This window comes from Micromesistius poutassou (genome assembly GCF_964030765.1).
Source record: "Micromesistius poutassou genome assembly, contig: SCAFFOLD_2440, whole genome shotgun sequence".
Classification (NCBI taxonomy): domain Eukaryota; kingdom Metazoa; phylum Chordata; class Actinopteri; order Gadiformes; family Gadidae; genus Micromesistius; species Micromesistius poutassou.
In genome coordinates, this window is record NW_028177801.1 from 17,502 (window position 1) to 35,000 (window position 17,499).

Sequence of the window (17,499 nt, forward strand, 5' to 3'; positions counted from 1 at the left end):
ACTCGTCAGTGCACCGCGACCAGGTGCAACTAGCTCACCGGCCCACCTGGTCCAATGAATCCCAACGTGTGGAACATCAAGGACATCTTGAGCATCCCGACCGCAAGCAGGTAGGCGCAACACTGGAACACGTGTTCCCTTTTTAACCCTCTTGAGGACGTGCGTCCCTTGTATGCCCCTCTCGGTGTGTCGTCCGTTCACTAACCAGTCGGACCAGAGTCACCAGCAGCAATGCGGCCACCAGCGGCTACTCCAGTCTGTCCGAATCCCAGTATGGCTTTGGCTCCCAGTTCTGGCCGGAGAACTCCCAGGGCATGTCCCAGGAGATGAGCCTCGCGTCGAGGGCCTCCCAGCAGAGCTCCCAGGAGGTACGTCTGGCCCTCACTAGATACTAGATGTACAAACGTGCACAGTTTGTGTACCGGGGTTGGATAATAATGTAGCTGCGTGGAAGACAGGTAATTAAACAGTCTGGAAACAGGTAATGAGTAGTAATGAGTAGTAGGGGGAGTAATGCTGATAAGAGTGGTTCATTGTTTGGTACATTTGGTCGATTTCTAATTAGCTGACAACATTGTCTTTGTCCAAGAAGTCCAGGGTCGATACTTACTTACTTACTAAAATCTAAATTAACCAATTTACACGTCTATTGTTTCTAATGTCTAATGTCACCATGTAACAAATGATCAGAGATGGTCAAACGTGTCATTTTGGGCTGCTTTTGGGTACGTAACTCAAAGCACCATGAATGCCTCCCGCATCACATCTGACCGGTTCGTTGTAACTGGTGTGACGCCGTTCAGGGGAATGAGCAGAGGGTCTCCAGTAATTACCACACTAAGCCGTTCCTGTTCGAGGCCAAGGGCCAGGGCGTCAGACCGCTGGCTTTACTGGACAAGTTCGAAGAAGACAAGAAAAAAGCAAAAGAGAAAAATGAAAGGTGTGTTTTGTGTTGAATGTTATTCCCCCGAATGTGTGAGTTGTTTAGTTGTTGTTGCAGAGTTGTTGAAAAAATAAATGAATCGTGTCTGCTTCAACAGTGACGTGTTGTTGAAGGAATCCCTAAGTTTTCGAGAAACGCTGAACGATGTAAGTAATGCTGCCATTCTTTGATTTATCCATAAGCTGTTCATCATAAGTGGAAGGTGTTTTTTCCTTTTTCAGATGCAACAGTCGATCTTGGGCACGGAAAAGGACATAGCAGTGTGCAAAACGATTCTAGAAGGATTCGACAAGTTTGCCGTGACAGGTAATTAGGCTTATTTCAAAGCAGTGAATTTAGTATGGTTAGAGATGGTTCATGCTTTGGCACAAAATAAAAAATACCCACTGCCACTAGATGGTGCTCTATAACCAGGTAAGTAACTCATTGTGATTATCTTGCAATGAATTGGCATTCAATTTCTAAATCGATTCAGATTTAGTCGATTCAGTTGAACACATGTCTACATATGTAAATGTCACATTTACATATGTCTACATATGTAAATGTACTTACAGTGCAGCAAGGTCAATCCAGCCTCCGGGATGGTGTTTCACATCAGTTTGAGACCATGCTAGAAGAACTGATCGCTCAGAAACAGACGCTATCAAACATCGAGGGCAAGTTACTGGAGGTGATTCATGTTCACTTTTGGAACTTCACATTTTTACCTCGTAGTTTGCCAATTGCTAATTCTGATTAATAATGGTGAATTGCAGACTGGACTGGCCACCAGGGAACTAGGCTCATGCGTGCATGGCTTGGAGAAAAGTCTAGAAGCTCTGAAACAGGATCACGTAAGAGGAAAACACCACCTGGAAGAGGCAGTGCAGCTGCTCAGCACCTTAGTCTCCAACCACTCCGGCACAAAGGGCTGTGGGGGGGTAGCAGACAGCGCCGTCCAGACCTCACCGGGGCTGGGGCAGCCACCCCTCACGGTGCAGCCCCACAGCCCGCCCCACAGCCCGCCCGGGGCCGCGGGGCCTCCCTGCTGCCGGCCCGAAGGCACTCAGCCGTCTGACGTGTCCTCGTGGGACCCCAGGGCCACCGCGGAGCCGAGGAAACCCCCCCGAAGAGCCCCCAGGAGGGCCAGCAGCACCAGGAGGAGAGCGCTGGCCATGCCCAAGGGCAGGAAGAGCGCCGTCTGGGACGAGAACAGCCAGCCACCCGTCAACAGCGTTAAGAAAGAGGAGGCGTCGTCACCGCTCAAGGAGATTTGCATAGAAGCTCCAGGCCGCTGCAAAGGAGTCCCAGTGTTCCACCCCAACGCAGGCGGTAGAGCCAACGACGGTCTCAAGGCTTTTGTGGCCCCGTTCAGCCCCTGGTCTGAGGACAGCAGCAGCTCTGTCTGCGTTGCAGGGATGGAGACCACACTAGAGCCAGCTGAGCCCAACGGAGAAGTGCCTGAGAAGGGGAAAGGGCTCTGGCAGTTGTTTGATGTGCACTGTGAGTCAGACCTGTTTTTCTAGTATTAGTGAGACTACATTGGCTCTTTCAGATATATAAATTGCAATAAACTTCTCTACAAATTAAAAATCACTGTATACAGTTTACTATGGTATTTGAAAAAAATAAGTACATCTCTAGTATTTGCTGATTGTCAGAAAACTAATCGTCAATTGGTTTCTAGCATAATGAATTTCTTTTTTTTCTCAAACATTGTATTCGGCTTAAAATCTTGCAGTAACAGTGTGCTGCATAATAAATTAATATATACATTGTTTTGGATAATAATATCACCATATCATGAGTTAAAAGTGCACTCATTAATGTTTGAGTGCATGAATGGATTTAATTAGCCTGGTATACAAGAATACCTCTGAGCAGCAGCACTACCTACAATATCAATATCTGGTAATGTTTGATTAGCTGCTAGTATAGATGCACCTTTTATATTATTTGAATTACAGGTTTTTAGATGCATGAAATTAGTACATACTCACAAGTTCAAGTACTAAATATGTAAACACATTTTTATTTGACAAACTTACAATACTCCACTGCCATCTACTCTGATCAGTCAAAAGTCATGATGGGTTATTAGGTATTTGATGCAAATAATCTATTGAGTGATTATTACGGGATATCATTTCAGGTTATTTACTGTAGTACATATTAAATGTCTTATAAACAAAAGAAGCAACAAAATAACTTAACATTTACTGTCTAACAATCATGAAAGAAACAGTTCACCTTAAAATGAGAAAGAAATAATGCTCAACCCGCTGCAATATTTATTCCCATAACTATTGCACAATGTTGTCTACTTGTAACACAATGTCTGTGCCACTATGTCTTTCTCAAAGCACCTTTAAAAAGGTTTCTATTTTAGGGTGAACTATTTTAAGTGCAGATATGTTTTCATGCGGCCCTTATTTTGGCCCAGGAGAGCAGTCTTCCCACTTTGTGATACGGTATGCTAGTTGCATCCACCCTCCTCTGTTGGGGGAGGTTCCATTCAAATGTCCAGTATTCCTCCAACCACAGAGCGTTTTTAAATCCAGCGTTTTTAAAGTGCGATACCCACCATATAATAATAGTGATATTGATGTATCTTTTGACGTTGTGTTTTCATTCAAAATGAGGATAGCCAACCAGTACCCTCAATATCTGAAATATGCGGACTAGACCAGGCTAGACTCTGAGCTTACTCCAGATTCAGTGTGTCAGCCAGAGGAGACTCTGAGCTTACTCCAGATTCAGTGTGTCAGCCAGAGGAGACTCTGAGCTTACTCCAGATTCAGTGTGTCAGCAATACTAGACCTGGGAATAATCTGGGTTTACTACATAGTCAGTGTGTCAGCCATATAGTCATCAAAGGTAGGGTAGGCATTTAAGGAAACCAACCAGCGTAAACTAGATTTTGAAAGCATCCTCCCCTCAGGCCTCCCTCCAAAGCTTGCTAGCTTTAGCAATTGGGCTGCCTAGCCTTGTGCAGCTGCGTAGGGTTTGCTAAGGACAGGCATGTTACAGGTCTGCCACATTCACAGATACCTTATATTTGTCTTAATTCCCTCAGAGCATTTGATTTGTTGCTGTAAGCAAATTTCAATAAATATGCAAAAGAATGATTCTATAATCTGTGCTTACCCCAGCTTTAACCGCATGGTTCATACGCTTTGTAAAACAGACAGGCTTTGCTCAGCGACTAACTAACTAAGCCTCGCTGACCAGGTCAGCAGGTGGGGACATGAGTCCGCGCGGGTTGAGCTTCGCCACCAAGCAGACGTCGTAGTTATCATGCATCAGAGCGTGTCGAGCCACTGCCGTCCAGCGGTTCTCCCAGGGGTCCAGCTCTAGAACCTCCTTCGTTATGTCGTCGTGGCGATCTAGGGGTCATTAAGGATCGAAACGAGCGTTATATTTATGTCAACTTCACAAGGCGGAGCATCTTCCAAGACCGTTTGGAGCACAGATCTAGATGCGTTTGACTACCTGCTCCTTTGTAGTAGCCACAGACATAAATCTTCCCCCCCACCACGCCTGCGTTGGACGCATTGCTGCGTAGGGAGAGTTGTGGTGAGGGCAGCGGGGGGCCGTCCCTCCACTGGTCCTCATCTGGGCTGTAGATCTCCACCGCGTCCAGGCAGCGACGGGACTGACCTCCGTCCACTCCCTCGCAGCCGATCCCTCCTGTCAGTGGAGATCAGGTTCAAATGACATCATGTCAACGTGAATGACCATTAAATATTAGGAATCAGTCAAAACCAACATAATTCAGAGGACCAAAAAGTGATGTTTCTCTTTGTAAATGTACTTTAAATGTCCACAGCACAGACTATTGGAGATATGTTTTATACTTTGTTTAACACATTTGTTTGCATCAACAAGTCTTTACATTTTGTCGGCTGAATTGGTTGAATCAACGCCCATCTTACCCATGACATAGATTTCTCCATTGAGCACAACGGCACTGCATCTATATTTTGAATATTTCATGTGGCCGAGCTCCGCCCACTTGTTCCAATCGGGATCGTAGACCAGGAGACGGTTGCTGAGGCGATCCGGTTCATCGTCCATCCTGTGAGACTAGAGAACCATAGAAGCATGATGCACTCATAGAATCAGACATTACGGACTACAACACAACACCATGTGCCACTGGGCAGCAGCCAGATCAGGAGTAGATGTATGTTTTGCTCAAGCTAGTCCATTGATGTTCCATAACGCTCATTCGACACCCTGATTTGAAATTCATGTCGTTCTGAGATCAGAGTGTTTGTTGTAAAAAACGTCAACCTTACTTGGGGCGTGCGACCTCCGATCACATAGAGGCGGTCCTTCAGTGTGACCGCGCTGTGATAGGCCAGGGGCAGGGGCAGGGGCGCCGCGCTGCGCCAGGGCCCCCCCTGCTTGCACCAGCGCTCCACCGAGTTGGTGATGAGTTGCTGGTTCTTCAGCATCATCTGGCCCCCCAGCAGGTACACCGTGTCCCCCAGGGCCCCCAGGGCGAAGGAGTCCCGGTACTCTGCTGACGTCAGGCACTGCCAGCTGCCCTGAGCCTCCACTTGGTACCTGTTTCAGTCGTGTGTAGGGAGGGCAAATCATTAACCAACTGTGTTCTCACATTTCAATCTCTACTAGCTGGCGGGTGGCTTTGCCATTTTTTTCCACAAATGAGACTGAACAGCACATCAACCTACGGCACCTTTAGTAAACATGTGCCTACAACCTGCTCCTCACCTGAAAACCTCCACGTTCCGTTCCTTCTGCCGAGCCATTTTACGCACCCCGACCTCGCCCGCCACTATGATGTCATTGTCCTCGGTCACGACGCCCGCGCACACGTGCCCCAGGGCCTCCCCGTAGCGAGGGGACGTGATGTAGTAGCTGCGGCCCGTGCTCGGCGCGTAGCAGAAGTTGCGGTCGGCGTAGCCGCCGTAGCGGGATCTGAGCCCGCCGCTGTCGGTGCCGATGCAGAGCAGCAGGTCGGTGGTCTCCATGCCGTAGCGCAGCCGGAGCTTGCGCGGCGCAGCAGAGTGATGCATGGCCGCGACGGCCATGGCTTCATTCAGCATCTCTGTGCACTCCGTGTCGGCCAGCAGGGCCGTGTTCCTCCGCATGGTCTCCCTGAGGTAGTCGGCGTCGACCAGCGGCAGGCGCACCTTCCTGAGCAGCTCGGGCAGGTGGTGGCTGCGCCCGTCCTCCAAAGGGCTGTGTCTCACCCAGCGCAGCACCGCGTCCAGGATGGTCTCCTCCCTGGAGATGTTGAGGTCGTCGGAGCTGAGCAGCTTCCCCAGCTGGTGGGCCTCGAGCTCCAGCAGCTCCTCGCTCTGACACACCTGGAGGAAGTTCTGTCGCAAGAAGCGCTGGGCCTGGTCGGCGAGGTCCTCCGCGCCCAGGTCGCGGGCGTAGAAGTACACGCCCAGGCAGTTGGAGGCGTCCATGTTGTCCGTCATGTGCAGCTGGCAGCAGGCGAACACGTCGTCCATCTGCAGCAGGAAGGCGGCGATGGAGACCTCCTGCACGTTGGCGTTGCTGAGGGGCAGCTCCGAGGTGTACATGTAGCTGAGGAGCAGCGCCAGGCTCTGCGCGTCGGTGTCCCGGAGCAGGATCTCCCTGCTGTGACACTCCCGCAGGCCGCAGGTGAACATGGCGCGGAAGTAGGGGCTGAAGGCCGCCAGCACCACGCGGTGGCACGGGAAACTGATCCCCTCAGCCACCAGCACCACGTCCGTCAGGTTCTCCGTCTCCCTCATCTTTCGCAACTGGCTGAGAAGCGCCAGGCTGTGTTTGACGGTTCGGTCCATGCTGTTTCACCTCGTGTAGGAAATGATTTCGACTTGGTTGAGGATTCAATCAACTTTGTAAAAAAGATCAGTCTTTTAAGTGTTGAGTTTCACCTAGTGAGGTCCTTGTCCTCGAAAAGGAGACATGGCCTGCAATAAATGATTGTAAAAGCAGAGCAAATAAATAAATTACAAACAGCAAATTAAGTTACATAGAAAAAAACTATTCAGTGAAAGCTGAGGAGCTATTGTACACTTTTTTTTTTACACTTTTTCTATTGCATGTCACTGATGGTGATATGGTTACTAGGACAGATTCGGTTGGACAGAACTTTAAAACAAATTACATATATTACTTGTGATGTATATGTAGAAATATATCATATTAAGATGTGGCACAGCAGTCAAAGCAGCTTTCTCCATCATGCTAAGCAGTTTCTTTTGTTGTCTTACCAAAATTATCAACTTCACTGCTCTCGCGATAATCCAGTTGCTGTCTCTGTCTGATGAAGACCAGAAAACATTCATGTTGTTGTTTTTGCTTCGGTCTATGTGTGTTGTTGTTGAAAATGGCTAAGCAATCGCCAGAGATTGCTTAGCCAGAATCTATTTCCCCTCCCCTAGCTCCCTTGGCCCTATGAGGAACAAACCCAAAAATAGATCATGTTCTCACAGCAAGTGGGTCAGAGGGCTCAGCTAATGGCCCTGACATTTTACTTTATTTACATGTATCCATGTATACAACAACACCAGAAAAGGTATAGTTAACCGTGTATTAGTTTTATCTGAGGTTTGGCAGTGACATTGCAGTCAATAAATGATCTGCTCCACCTTCAACACCTGTCTCATGCCAGACGCTGTGGAATGGTGGACCCTCCCAGCCTCAGATTTCACACTGGACTCTCTTAAAGGGCCAGTCAGCAAACCAGCTCAAACCTAACGCAAGCATTCGGTAATTGCCTTTATTGTTGTTAAGTAAACGTCCCTTGCTTATTGCTATTAATAGAAGATCTATCACCAGGAACAGTAGACATTTTGAAACAAAGGAACTAAGTGTATGCCTCAAGTGGAAAGTACTAATATATTTTCCATGTCTGGTAGTGTTTTCTTGATCTGGTAATAGATGACAGGATGTGGGTGATTTAGTTTGATGTTAAACTAGGATGTCATGGTTCATTAGAATCACTTGTGCAGATCTAAGGGAAAATGCTAAGTGAACGTCACCTGGGGCCCGGACGTCCGCAGATCTCCTCCCTGAATACCAGAATCAGATTAGGGTTTACCCTAACATCCATTAGGCTTTTAGTCATTAAACACCTCCCAACCATGATGGCCCATCAGACCTGCCTAGTTAACCATTACATATCATAATATTACATGCAAGCTGGCACGGTGACAGTGGTGCTGCTGCGTCGTGGTGGATGTAAGAATCGGGAGCATCGGGACAGAGGCGGGTCGGGCAAGTTCATCAAACGCGCTAGCACTGGAAGTCGTTGGGACATACCTTTGATAGGTTCAGAAAAGTAAAACGGCTGGGACCATTTGTAGAGTTGTGGGCAGAATATAAGCCATGGGCACTACATGTAGGTCGGGCAAATACAGAGTGGAGAGAGATGTGCTGGATGAGGAGGGACTGGAAGCGATTGCTCAGAGGAAGACTTACTCTGATACCCACCCTAAGCTAACTGAACGCCTCAAAGATTCACTAAGGTAAGGTCTGTATAGAAAGTTGATTAAGTTGTATAGAAGGAAGTTAATTGTTAAGGTTGACCGACAGTATCTACTAATGGTGCAGTTAAACCTACACTACCTCACTTTTTAACCACTCACTTTTGTTCAAAATCTAAATTGTGTTCATCCTCACAATGTATTGAGCCTGGATGAATGGGCTTCTATAGTTTCATGGTTTCAACATGTTTTGAAGCAAGGGAAAGTGCAGTGATACAGTTAGACAGGGCATTGTAAATAAAGGGATATGGCATTTATAAAATGATTATGTTAGAAACGATGTTCAAATAATGGACGGACCACTCCTGTCCATTTCTAAGAGCCTCCTCTTTTCCAGATGTACAGTTCCCAAACTGAAGCAGCGCATAGTGCACAGCCTTCCTGTGCTGTACTGGCTGCCCAGGTATTCCATCTGGGACTATGGAATGCCGGACCTCATCTCCGGCATCAGTGTGGGCATTATGCACCTGCCACAAGGTATGCAGCAACTGGTGGCATTTATTTTAAGAGCCAATCAAAGAAATCGATGGTTATCCCATGCGTCATTTATGTGTAGATTCAAATATATTTCACATTGAGGTCTTTGTAATCGTTGTTCTTTGCTGTCTTTTGGAAGGCATGGCCTACTCGCTCTTGGCCTCTTTGCCTCCTGTCTTTGGGCTCTACACGTCCCTCTACCCGGCGCTGGTGTACTTCTTTTTTGGTACCTCTCGTCACATTTCCATTGGTAAGTTGAGATGTTGATCGGCCAGGCGTGACTCTAATGACACTGAGCCACTCTGGTTGAGAGCTGAGGGAGTGGAAACCGTATCTGAAACCGTATTTTTATTTTTAATTTTTTTCATTTCTGCCTAATAAAGTATTCAATCAATCAAAGGACGGGGTTAGGCAGTGAATTCATGTGATTAAGAGCAGGACGGGGTTAGGCAGTGAATTCATGTGATTAAGAGCAGGACGGGGTTAGGCAGTGAATTCATGTGATTAAGAGCAGGACGGGGTTAGACCTACACATACAGTGAGGACATCGGGGATCGAGCCAGGCACCTTTTGGCTGAAGGTTGAACACTAGCCACTACAATATCTGCAACTCCTGACTCCTTGCTCTGGTGTGCTGTTCTCCAGGTACATTCGCCGTGCTCAGCATCATGGTGGGGGGTGTCACAGAGAGGTTAGCCCCAGACAGTAGCTTCCTCATAGCAAATGGGACCAACCTCACTGCTGGACAGGTGGACTTACAAGCCCGGGACTTGTACCGGGTCCAGGTGGCTGCGGCCACCACTGTCCTCGGAGGACTCATCCAGGTATCTATGCTTGTATGGAACGGGTCATTCTGATGCACTTATTCCCGTGACTGCTGGCCGTCATGAGCTGTGTGTTCCTAGGTGGTGCTGGGCCTGGTGAAGTTTGGGTTTGTGGGGACCTACCTGTCGGAGCCGCTGGTGCGCGCCTACACCACGGCGGCGGCCGCCCACGCAGTGGTGGCCCAGTTAAAGTATATCTTTGGTGTGTCTCCGAAGCGCTTCAGTGGCCCTTTGTCACTGGTGTATGTGAGTGTTGTCGACTTACTACTGGGAACCAAATGACTGCATTTATATTTTTGAACAACTGCTTTGAACTGGCCTTAATGATGTCACATAACAGAGTTTGTTCACTCCTGACGAGCTTGTATTTTCTGCAGCTCGCGATTATTACTGCATGCAATGTAATGGGTTTTGATGGATCCGAGCGCATGTGTGATCAGCCATCCGCCCTCTGTGCAATCCTTAGACCTTGGTGGATGTCTGCTCCTTGCTTACCAAGACCCACCTTCCCACCCTGGTGGTCAGCGCGGTGTCCATGGCCTTTCTCATCTCCGCCAAGGAGCTCAACTCCTATCTGTCGCCAAAGCTCCCAGTGCCCATCCCAGTGGAACTCATTACGGTCAGCGGAGTCCATTACCTCCTCACACTAAGTTAATGGTTATTGATGTCCTTTGCTGCAATGGAAACACAAGCTTGGAAATGCTGAGCACTGGCATTAGGGCAGCAAGTGTGATTGTGCAAAACACAGCAAAACGATCACGTTGTAGCTAATGATTATGTCTACCAGTGTCTCTCACTGACTATGGCACAAGCCATTGGAGTTTAATGATTGATTCAAAGTTAGGTTTCTTTGGACTGACGTATTAGTGGCTGTTTGAGTAAACGTATGAATTAACCTCTTTTTTGTGTTTAGATAGTGGCAGCGACATTAATATCATCATATACGCAATTGAGCAGCAACCTCACCATCTCAGTGGTAGGGGAAATTCCAAGTGGGTAAGAATCTGTCTTTTTCTCGTGGTTGGTTGGAGCTGATTGTTATGATTCTCATGTAGCAGCATGAGTCATCATTTTCTCTGAACGCCTCCCAGTCTGAGTCCACCCAGCCTGCCCGATGTCCACGTGTTCGGGGACGTGGTGGGCGATGCGTTTGCCCTGGCCATCGTGGGATACGCCATCTCCATCTCACTGGGGAAAACATTCGCACTAAAACACGGCTACAAGGTGGACAGCAACCAGGTGACCTACAGCTACAGCTACATTACCCCGTGATGCCTAGCACACGGCCACACGTCCCAGTACTTTATTCTCCCGCTCTGCGTCCACTCCAGGAGCTGGTAGCGCTGGGCCTGAGCAACGCGGTGGGAGGCTTCTTCCAGTGCTACTCGGTGTGCTCCTCCATGTCCCGCAGCCTCATCCAGGAGAGCACTGGAGGGAAGACCCAGGTGAGGGGTCAGAGGAGACATGCTCATATCTGTGGGTGTTTAACCCGCGGCTCTCCCGACACCACACCGCGGGGGGGTGGAACGCTGTGACTGCGTGACCTAAGGGTTTGGGAGGTTTACCTCAGAGGACCTGTTCAAACTCTCTCATGAGGACACTGATCATGCTGAAAGTGTTGGGTTAAAACTATAGACAACGACCAACGTTAAGTCCCGCATTCATGGATCAATCTCGGCCAGTTAGTGCTCTCATGGAAACTGCATTATGTGGTCACGTGTAGGACTAAGCAAGGCCTCAAACCTGAACATAAACCAGCAACTAAATGAAGATGCAGAGGAGAAACTGCGTTGCCAGATGCTCTCTGCATTATTCATGCGCCACGTGTCCTTTCAGATGGCTGGGATCGTCTCAGCCGTGATCGTTCTGGTCACCATACTAAGGCTGGGCCCGCTGTTCCAGGAGCTGCCCAAGGTGGGGGACCCCGGCTTCATCCCACGACGCGTTCCTCACCACGGAGAAGGCCACTCTGTTGTGGTGTCTTAAATCAGAACGACATAGACATCGGCCCTTTTTGTGCTCTTTCCTGTCTTGCGTCACACATCTCACCGGTGCTAAAGTCCCTTCATTGGTTGCCCAGTCAGTTCTAGAATAGATTTTAAAATCCTCTTATTGGTGTTCAGATCACTCTTAGTGGATTAGCGCCCGGAGACATGCTTCTGGTGTATGTCCCTGTAGATCATCAGGTCCCCAGGTCCCCTTCAGACATACCTATTTAGCTCAGCATTCTCTTAATCCATTTTATTTATTTATATAGATATATTTATTTATATATATTTATTTATTTTCTTTGTTTTCATTGTATTGTTAAGCACCTGTATTGCAAGTTTGATTCCTTTCGCAGGCTGTACTTGCGGCGATCGTGTTTGTCAACCTGAAGGGCATGTTCAAGCAGTACTCGGACATCCCTCAGCTGTGGAGGAGCAACAGAATCGACCTGGTGCGTGGACACGTTAATCATTCAAACATCCAGTCACAGTCACTGAGTCCCACGAGTCAGGGGTCCACGCCGGTGGTTTCTCGTGTCCACGCTCCAGGCGGTGTGGCTGGTCACATGGGTCGCCACGCTGCTCTTCAACCTGGACCTCGGTCTGGCAGCGTCCATCGTCTTCGCTTTGCTCACCGTCATCTTCAGGACCCAGCTGTGAGTCAGCAGACGGATACGCTAACGTAGCCTATGCTAACGTAGCCTCCGTTTGAAACGTTGGTTTGACCCAAGGCACGCAGAATTATACTGGGCTTTGAACCAACCAATTGTTTCCTCTTCCTAATACATCCATCATATTTTCCAACATACACCAAATAAGCACTAAGTCTTAGATGATCAAGCACCCTCTCTTTAAGTAACACTCTAAGCTTGACTCCAGAATACTACCTTATCAAATGAGATTGAAGGTTGAATGAACGGTTCTAAATGCTCGCCTTGTTTCCTATCAGGCCAACCTACTCGGTTCTGGGACAGATTCCAGGCACTGATCTCTACGAGGACATGGAGACTCACAGAGGGGTAAAGTGTTCCTCTCCAGGTCTGGGCCCTCCAGCCTGTTTTACTCTGAGAGCTCATTTGACAAAAGGAAGGTGGCAGAGAGCTACTTGTGTTTAGTATTGTTAGTAACATGTATTCAGATAGCTGATCTCCACCAAAACCAGTTGAATAAGCTTATTTTGCGTGAACATTTACAAAATGTTGATATATTATTAACACTTAACACACAAATTGAGCATAACATATCATCATCTTAACATTACATACCACTTAACATAAGATCATCACTTTCCCTCACTTCATGGTCTAGACTCTATAGTGTTTATAGTCAGTGAGACAGCTGGCACTGCAAGGAGTCAACGGGAGAGGCTTACACTGGACCGTCTCCGCTCAGGCTCGATCTCATGGCCTCATTTAAATGTTCACCTGTCAGTCAGGTTCTGAGCTTAGATTTCATGACATTCATGTCAGAAAAAGTTGCTTCACAAAGGTCTCTGATGATTCTGCCTCTACTAGGTTCTACTTTGGATCATCTCCATCTCCTCAGGATCTTTAGATATCACCTAAGTCCACCGTCATGAAGGGGTTTGCCTCAACTGTCACACAGGGCTCAAGTTTCTCAAATTCACTGAATCTGTCTGCAAACTCACACCCAAGCTTGGACAGCAGGTCACAATACTAGAGTGCATTGAAAATGTTGGCTGCCCCTCCAGCATCTTTGAGACTGAGTGGAAGTACTGAAACCTTTGGTTTTTCACTTATTGAATGTAAAATTACTTGGCTTTGAACGCCTTAACAGCACTGACATATCACACATTTTTTCATCTCTACCTTGTAACTGTAGGTCCAAGTGATTCAGGTTCTCAGTTACATCCGTCAGCAACACGAGCTCACGTAGCCACTCAGCATCAGACCACAGGGTGGGATCCTCCTCCCTTGAGTCCATGAAAGCCTAGATTTCACTCAGCAAAGAACGAAAGCGCTGTAGTGTCTTACCCCTGCTCAGCCATCTCATTTCAGTGATGAGAAGGAGATTCTCGTTCTCAGCACAACTTTCCTCCAGGAGCAGCTTGAAGCTCCTGTGTCTTGGCCTTTGCTCGAATGGAGTTGATCATCTTACCAACAGGTGTCATGACATGATCTAAGCACCTTAGAGCATATCGCCTGTTGATGAATGATACAGTGATAGTGGATAGGAGAGTCCGGGTCCGCTTTGAGAGGGCTGTAAGTCCTGAGTGACACCCTGTCATAGTTGTTACAGACACCAGCTGTTCAAGATCTTTTTCCCACAAAGTAGTGCCTCACAGCATTGTCATCGTTTCAAGTGGAAGTAAGGTCAAAAAATTCTTCTTTTGTGGAAAAGTCATCAAACACAAAGTGAACGAAGACAGCCAGCCGGAGTGTGGCTGGAGTCCAGCGACTCATCACGACTCAAACCACCTGCACCTGTCCATGCGCCAGCTGCTCCGCAGACACTCTCCGTGACGCAGTACAGCACCAAGCACTTCGGCAACAGCAGAAACCCTTTCTGTCTCACTTTCAGGGTCCTTGAAGTTTAGCGTTTCAGCCCCGGCAGTCAGCCCCTCTTTAACAGTCTGGCTGTGGGACTGAGTTTGCCGCGTCGGCCTCCTTCATGGGTTTGGTGAACAGAGACTGCTGTCTCTGAAGCGTTGCGTTCAGCTCCTTGACCTTCTCTGTACGTACACTGCTGAAGTTGCTGTGGACTTTGGTGAAGTGGCGCTCGACGCTACATCGTTTACCAACTGACAGCTCGTACCACAAATCAGACACACACAAATGGAAAACAAAATAGTGTTTTTTGCCTTTCATTGGCCTCGCTATTTCCATTGTCATTGTCAAAGCGGGTGGATGCTTGCTTGCTAGATTGCGAACAGCACCTCATTAGACAGTTTAATTGAGGGCCGATCAATCATATAGTGTCAGAAGGGGCGGGATGTCTGTGAATTTGATGGAATTTGAACAGGTTTACCGAGTGACTGTTACTCAATTGATGTACCGTACATATTCTTTGAAACTTTAGCGAGCCGCTGAGAAACAGGGTTAGGGTTAGACATGCTGGAGACCCCTGCTCTAGGTCTTTTCTCTTCTTTACCCACCGGGAAGAGTTTCCAGAGATCTCCCTTTAGATGGGGAGGGTTGCTCCTCTTATATATGAACTCCTTTGAGTTGACTGGGATAAACAGTTCTAGAAATAAACAACTGAACTTGATGTTTGTGTGTTTGATGATGTTTGTGTGTTTGATGATACATGTAGCCCTGTAAGGTTAATGACAGAGAGAGAGAGAGAGAGGGGGATAGAGAGATACTGACTCCCTCTGAAAGCTGTTGAAGCTGGTATATGTTCATTTTGCAGGTGAGGGAAATCCCGGGAATCACAATTTTCCGTTCCTCTTCCACGGTGTACTTCGCCAATGCTGACCTTTACCTCGAGGCCCTGAAGGAAAAGGTGAACTCTCTCGACCACATGAGAATACACTCATCTGATTAGTGTATTCTCATCAGGCTGAGTAACCACTTCCATCATGTGTTCAGAGTGGCCTGGACATCAGCAAGATGATCATCTATAAGAGAAGAGAGGAGGCCAAGCAGAGGCGTCGAGAGAGGAGGGCAGAGAGACGGGCCAGGAGGCAGGCCAAGAGAGAGGTACTGCTGACTGTAACACCAGTAACACCAGTATCATAACAGGGTTAGTACACCAGGGTTAAAGTACTGCAGCCTGTAGTACCATAACAGGGTTAGTACACCAGGGTTAAAGTACTGCTGACTGTAGTATCATAACAGGGTTACTACACCAGGGTTAAAGTACTGCAGCCTGTAGTACCATAACAGGGTTAGTACACCAGGGTTAAAGTACTGCTGACTGTAGTATCATAACAGGGTTACTACACCAGGGTTAAAGTACTGCTGACTGTAGTACCATAACAGGGTTACTACACCAGGGTTAAAGTACTGCTGACTGTAGTATCATAACAGGGTTAGTACACCAGGGTTAAAGTACTGCTGACTGTAGTACCATAACAGGGTTACTACACCAGGGTTAAAGTACTGCTGACTGTAGTACCATAACAGGGTTACTACACCAGGGTTAAAGTACTGCTGACTGTAGTACCATAACAGGGTTACTACACCAGGGTTAAAGTACTGCTGACTGTAGTACCATAACAGGGTTACTACACCAGGGTTAAAGTACTGCTGACTGTAGTACCATAACAGGGTTATTACTACAGTACTGCTGACTGTAGTACCATAACAGGGTTAGTACACCAGGGTTAAAGTACTAGTTAGTGTACTAACCCTGTTAGTACTCCAGGGTTAAAGGTCCTCTAAGGCGCTCTCTCCTGGGCAGAAGCGAGCGCAGAGCTCCGTGCAGGCGGCTGAGACGGGGCTCTCTGCGGAGGAGGAGGAGGAGGAGGAGGAGACGGCGGCGGGCGGCTGGGGCCATCCGTCCAGCGACGAGGGGCCGGCGCCCGGCGGCGCGGGCAACGGGACGGTGTTCGTGATCCCCGACAGCGCGCGGCGCGCCGACGACCGGGGCCGCTGGGAGTACCTGAAGGGCGGGGCGCCGGACTGCGGCAGCCTGGGCTCGCTGTCCTCGCTGCAGGACGAGGGCTCCAGCAGCGAGGACACGCTGAGCTGCGACCTGGAGCGGGTCTCCCTGGGCTCGCTGGGGAAGTGGACCTGGGACGTCCACTCCATCGTCCTGGACTTCAGCACGGCCAACTTCATCGACACGGTCGCCATCAAGACCCTGAGCAACGTGAGTCGGCCGCTGGCGGGGGGCGGGGGGCACGAGAGGGACACGGCTCCACTCTTTACTCATTCAATCGTTCTTGTTGTAATACGACATACATAGTGGTTTGTGATAGGCGCCATATAACTTGATCATATTGATCGATATCGAGAACTATTGATCATTTTAATGACCTAAAAAGACTAGGAATTACCACGCTGGATTTAAACACTTCTGTTTAACACTCAATACGACCTTCCACTGTTCTTCATTGATCAATACTCCAATGTCGACACAACAATGAAAAACACTCAGATATTGTAAATAAGTACGGAAGCGTGTTTGTGTAACAAACCCAGCTGCTAGATCCGGTGGTCCAGTCTCTTATTGATATACAATGAACATGTTTCATATTGATGTTGATCAAAAGTCTATCACAATACGATCATTTGTTGTTTTATTGCCCAGGCCTAGTTTGTGAAACAAGGGATTGATTTGGGGGTTGGCTTAGCTCAGGAGTCACAGCGGGTTAACTAGTAACTGGGTTAACTAGTAACTGGTCCCGACGAGCTCCGCCGTCCGTGTGCTTCAGTGTGAGTATGAACCGCTCTGAGTCGCTCTGGATAAGAGCGTCTGCTAAATGCTCAGAATGTAAATTAAACTTTTGTGTTGGCAGATTTTCCGTGATTTCGATGAGATCTCTGTGGACGTCTACATGGCCGGGTGTCAAGGTACCGCAGCAGCCCCTACTAGTGATTGATCCTTTGTCTCAGGAGCTGATTCAATGCATTGGTAGTGCTGCAACCAATCGTTCTTTTATATCGAATATATCCTTTTTTTTCAACTAACCATTCAGTCTGTAAATGTAATGAATAATCACATGAGCCCAGAGCCCATGAAGTAAACCCATCAGTGGCGGATTCAGAACGTACTTTATGGGTGGGCCTAGGAACATCTGGATGGGCCTTTTATTAAAGCTTAAACAAACACGTATCCACTGTGGGCGCCGACCGTCACCGTGA

General features: G+C 48.0%; 3 protein-coding genes across 3 annotated transcripts in view; 2 read left to right on the forward strand and 1 right to left on the reverse strand.

The window, feature by feature from the left end:
* Nucleotides 1-54: 54 nt before the first annotated feature.
* Nucleotides 55-2,451, forward strand: LOC311375666 (interactor of HORMAD1 protein 1-like; the record flags this gene model as incomplete). Its single annotated transcript, XM_084490734.1, has 7 exons — nt 55-110; nt 209-368; nt 804-940; nt 1,041-1,089; nt 1,165-1,249; nt 1,501-1,616; nt 1,702-2,451. 7 exons carry the CDS (start codon nt 55-57, stop codon nt 2,449-2,451), a joined length of 1,353 nt encoding a protein of 450 aa, XP_084346860.1.
* A 477-nt stretch (nt 2,452-2,928) lies between these two features.
* Nucleotides 2,929-7,303, reverse strand: LOC311375676 (kelch repeat and BTB domain-containing protein 12-like). Its single transcript, XM_084490743.1, has 6 exons — nt 7,165-7,303; nt 5,666-6,861; nt 5,227-5,497; nt 4,861-5,011; nt 4,418-4,615; nt 2,929-4,311 (listed from the first exon to the last, which is right to left on the reverse strand). Exons 2-6 carry the CDS (start codon nt 6,730-6,732, stop codon nt 4,139-4,141), a joined length of 1,860 nt encoding a protein of 619 aa, XP_084346869.1. The 5' UTR covers nt 6,733-6,861; nt 7,165-7,303; the 3' UTR covers nt 2,929-4,138.
* Nucleotides 7,304-8,281: 978 nt separating this feature from the next.
* The window catches only part of LOC311375667 (solute carrier family 26 member 6-like), a gene marked incomplete at both ends in the record, with an annotated part of 10,231 nt that continues 1,013 nt past the window's right edge, over nt 8,282-17,499 (forward strand). The window contains 17 exons of the mRNA XM_084490735.1: nt 8,282-8,421; nt 8,777-8,916; nt 9,056-9,166; nt 9,562-9,740; nt 9,822-9,986; nt 10,207-10,359; nt 10,654-10,736; nt 10,832-10,979; nt 11,072-11,185; nt 11,577-11,654; nt 12,085-12,180; nt 12,278-12,384; nt 12,678-12,747; nt 15,101-15,193; nt 15,280-15,390; nt 16,094-16,504; nt 17,154-17,208. Coding sequence (XP_084346861.1) covers nt 8,282-8,421; nt 8,777-8,916; nt 9,056-9,166; nt 9,562-9,740; nt 9,822-9,986; nt 10,207-10,359; nt 10,654-10,736; nt 10,832-10,979; nt 11,072-11,185; nt 11,577-11,654; nt 12,085-12,180; nt 12,278-12,384; nt 12,678-12,747; nt 15,101-15,193; nt 15,280-15,390; nt 16,094-16,504; nt 17,154-17,208 — 2,254 coding nt within the window. The remainder of the gene's footprint in view (nt 8,422-8,776; nt 8,917-9,055; nt 9,167-9,561; nt 9,741-9,821; nt 9,987-10,206; nt 10,360-10,653; nt 10,737-10,831; nt 10,980-11,071; nt 11,186-11,576; nt 11,655-12,084; nt 12,181-12,277; nt 12,385-12,677; nt 12,748-15,100; nt 15,194-15,279; nt 15,391-16,093; nt 16,505-17,153; nt 17,209-17,499) is intronic.

Bases quoted from the DNA above. Each gene is read 5' to 3' on its own strand.
- LOC311375676 (XM_084490743.1), bottom strand. From the start codon at position 6,732: ATGGACCGAACCGTCAAACACAGCCTGGCGCTTCTCAGCCAGTTGCGA. The intron at 5,012-5,226 runs GTAAGGTTGACG...ATGGTTCTCTAG, and splicing joins TCGGAGGTCGCACGCCCCAA to TCTCACAGGATGGACGATGA. The intron at 4,616-4,860 runs GTAAGATGGGCG...CTCCACTGACAG, and splicing joins TGGAGAAATCTATGTCATGG to GAGGGATCGGCTGCGAGGGA.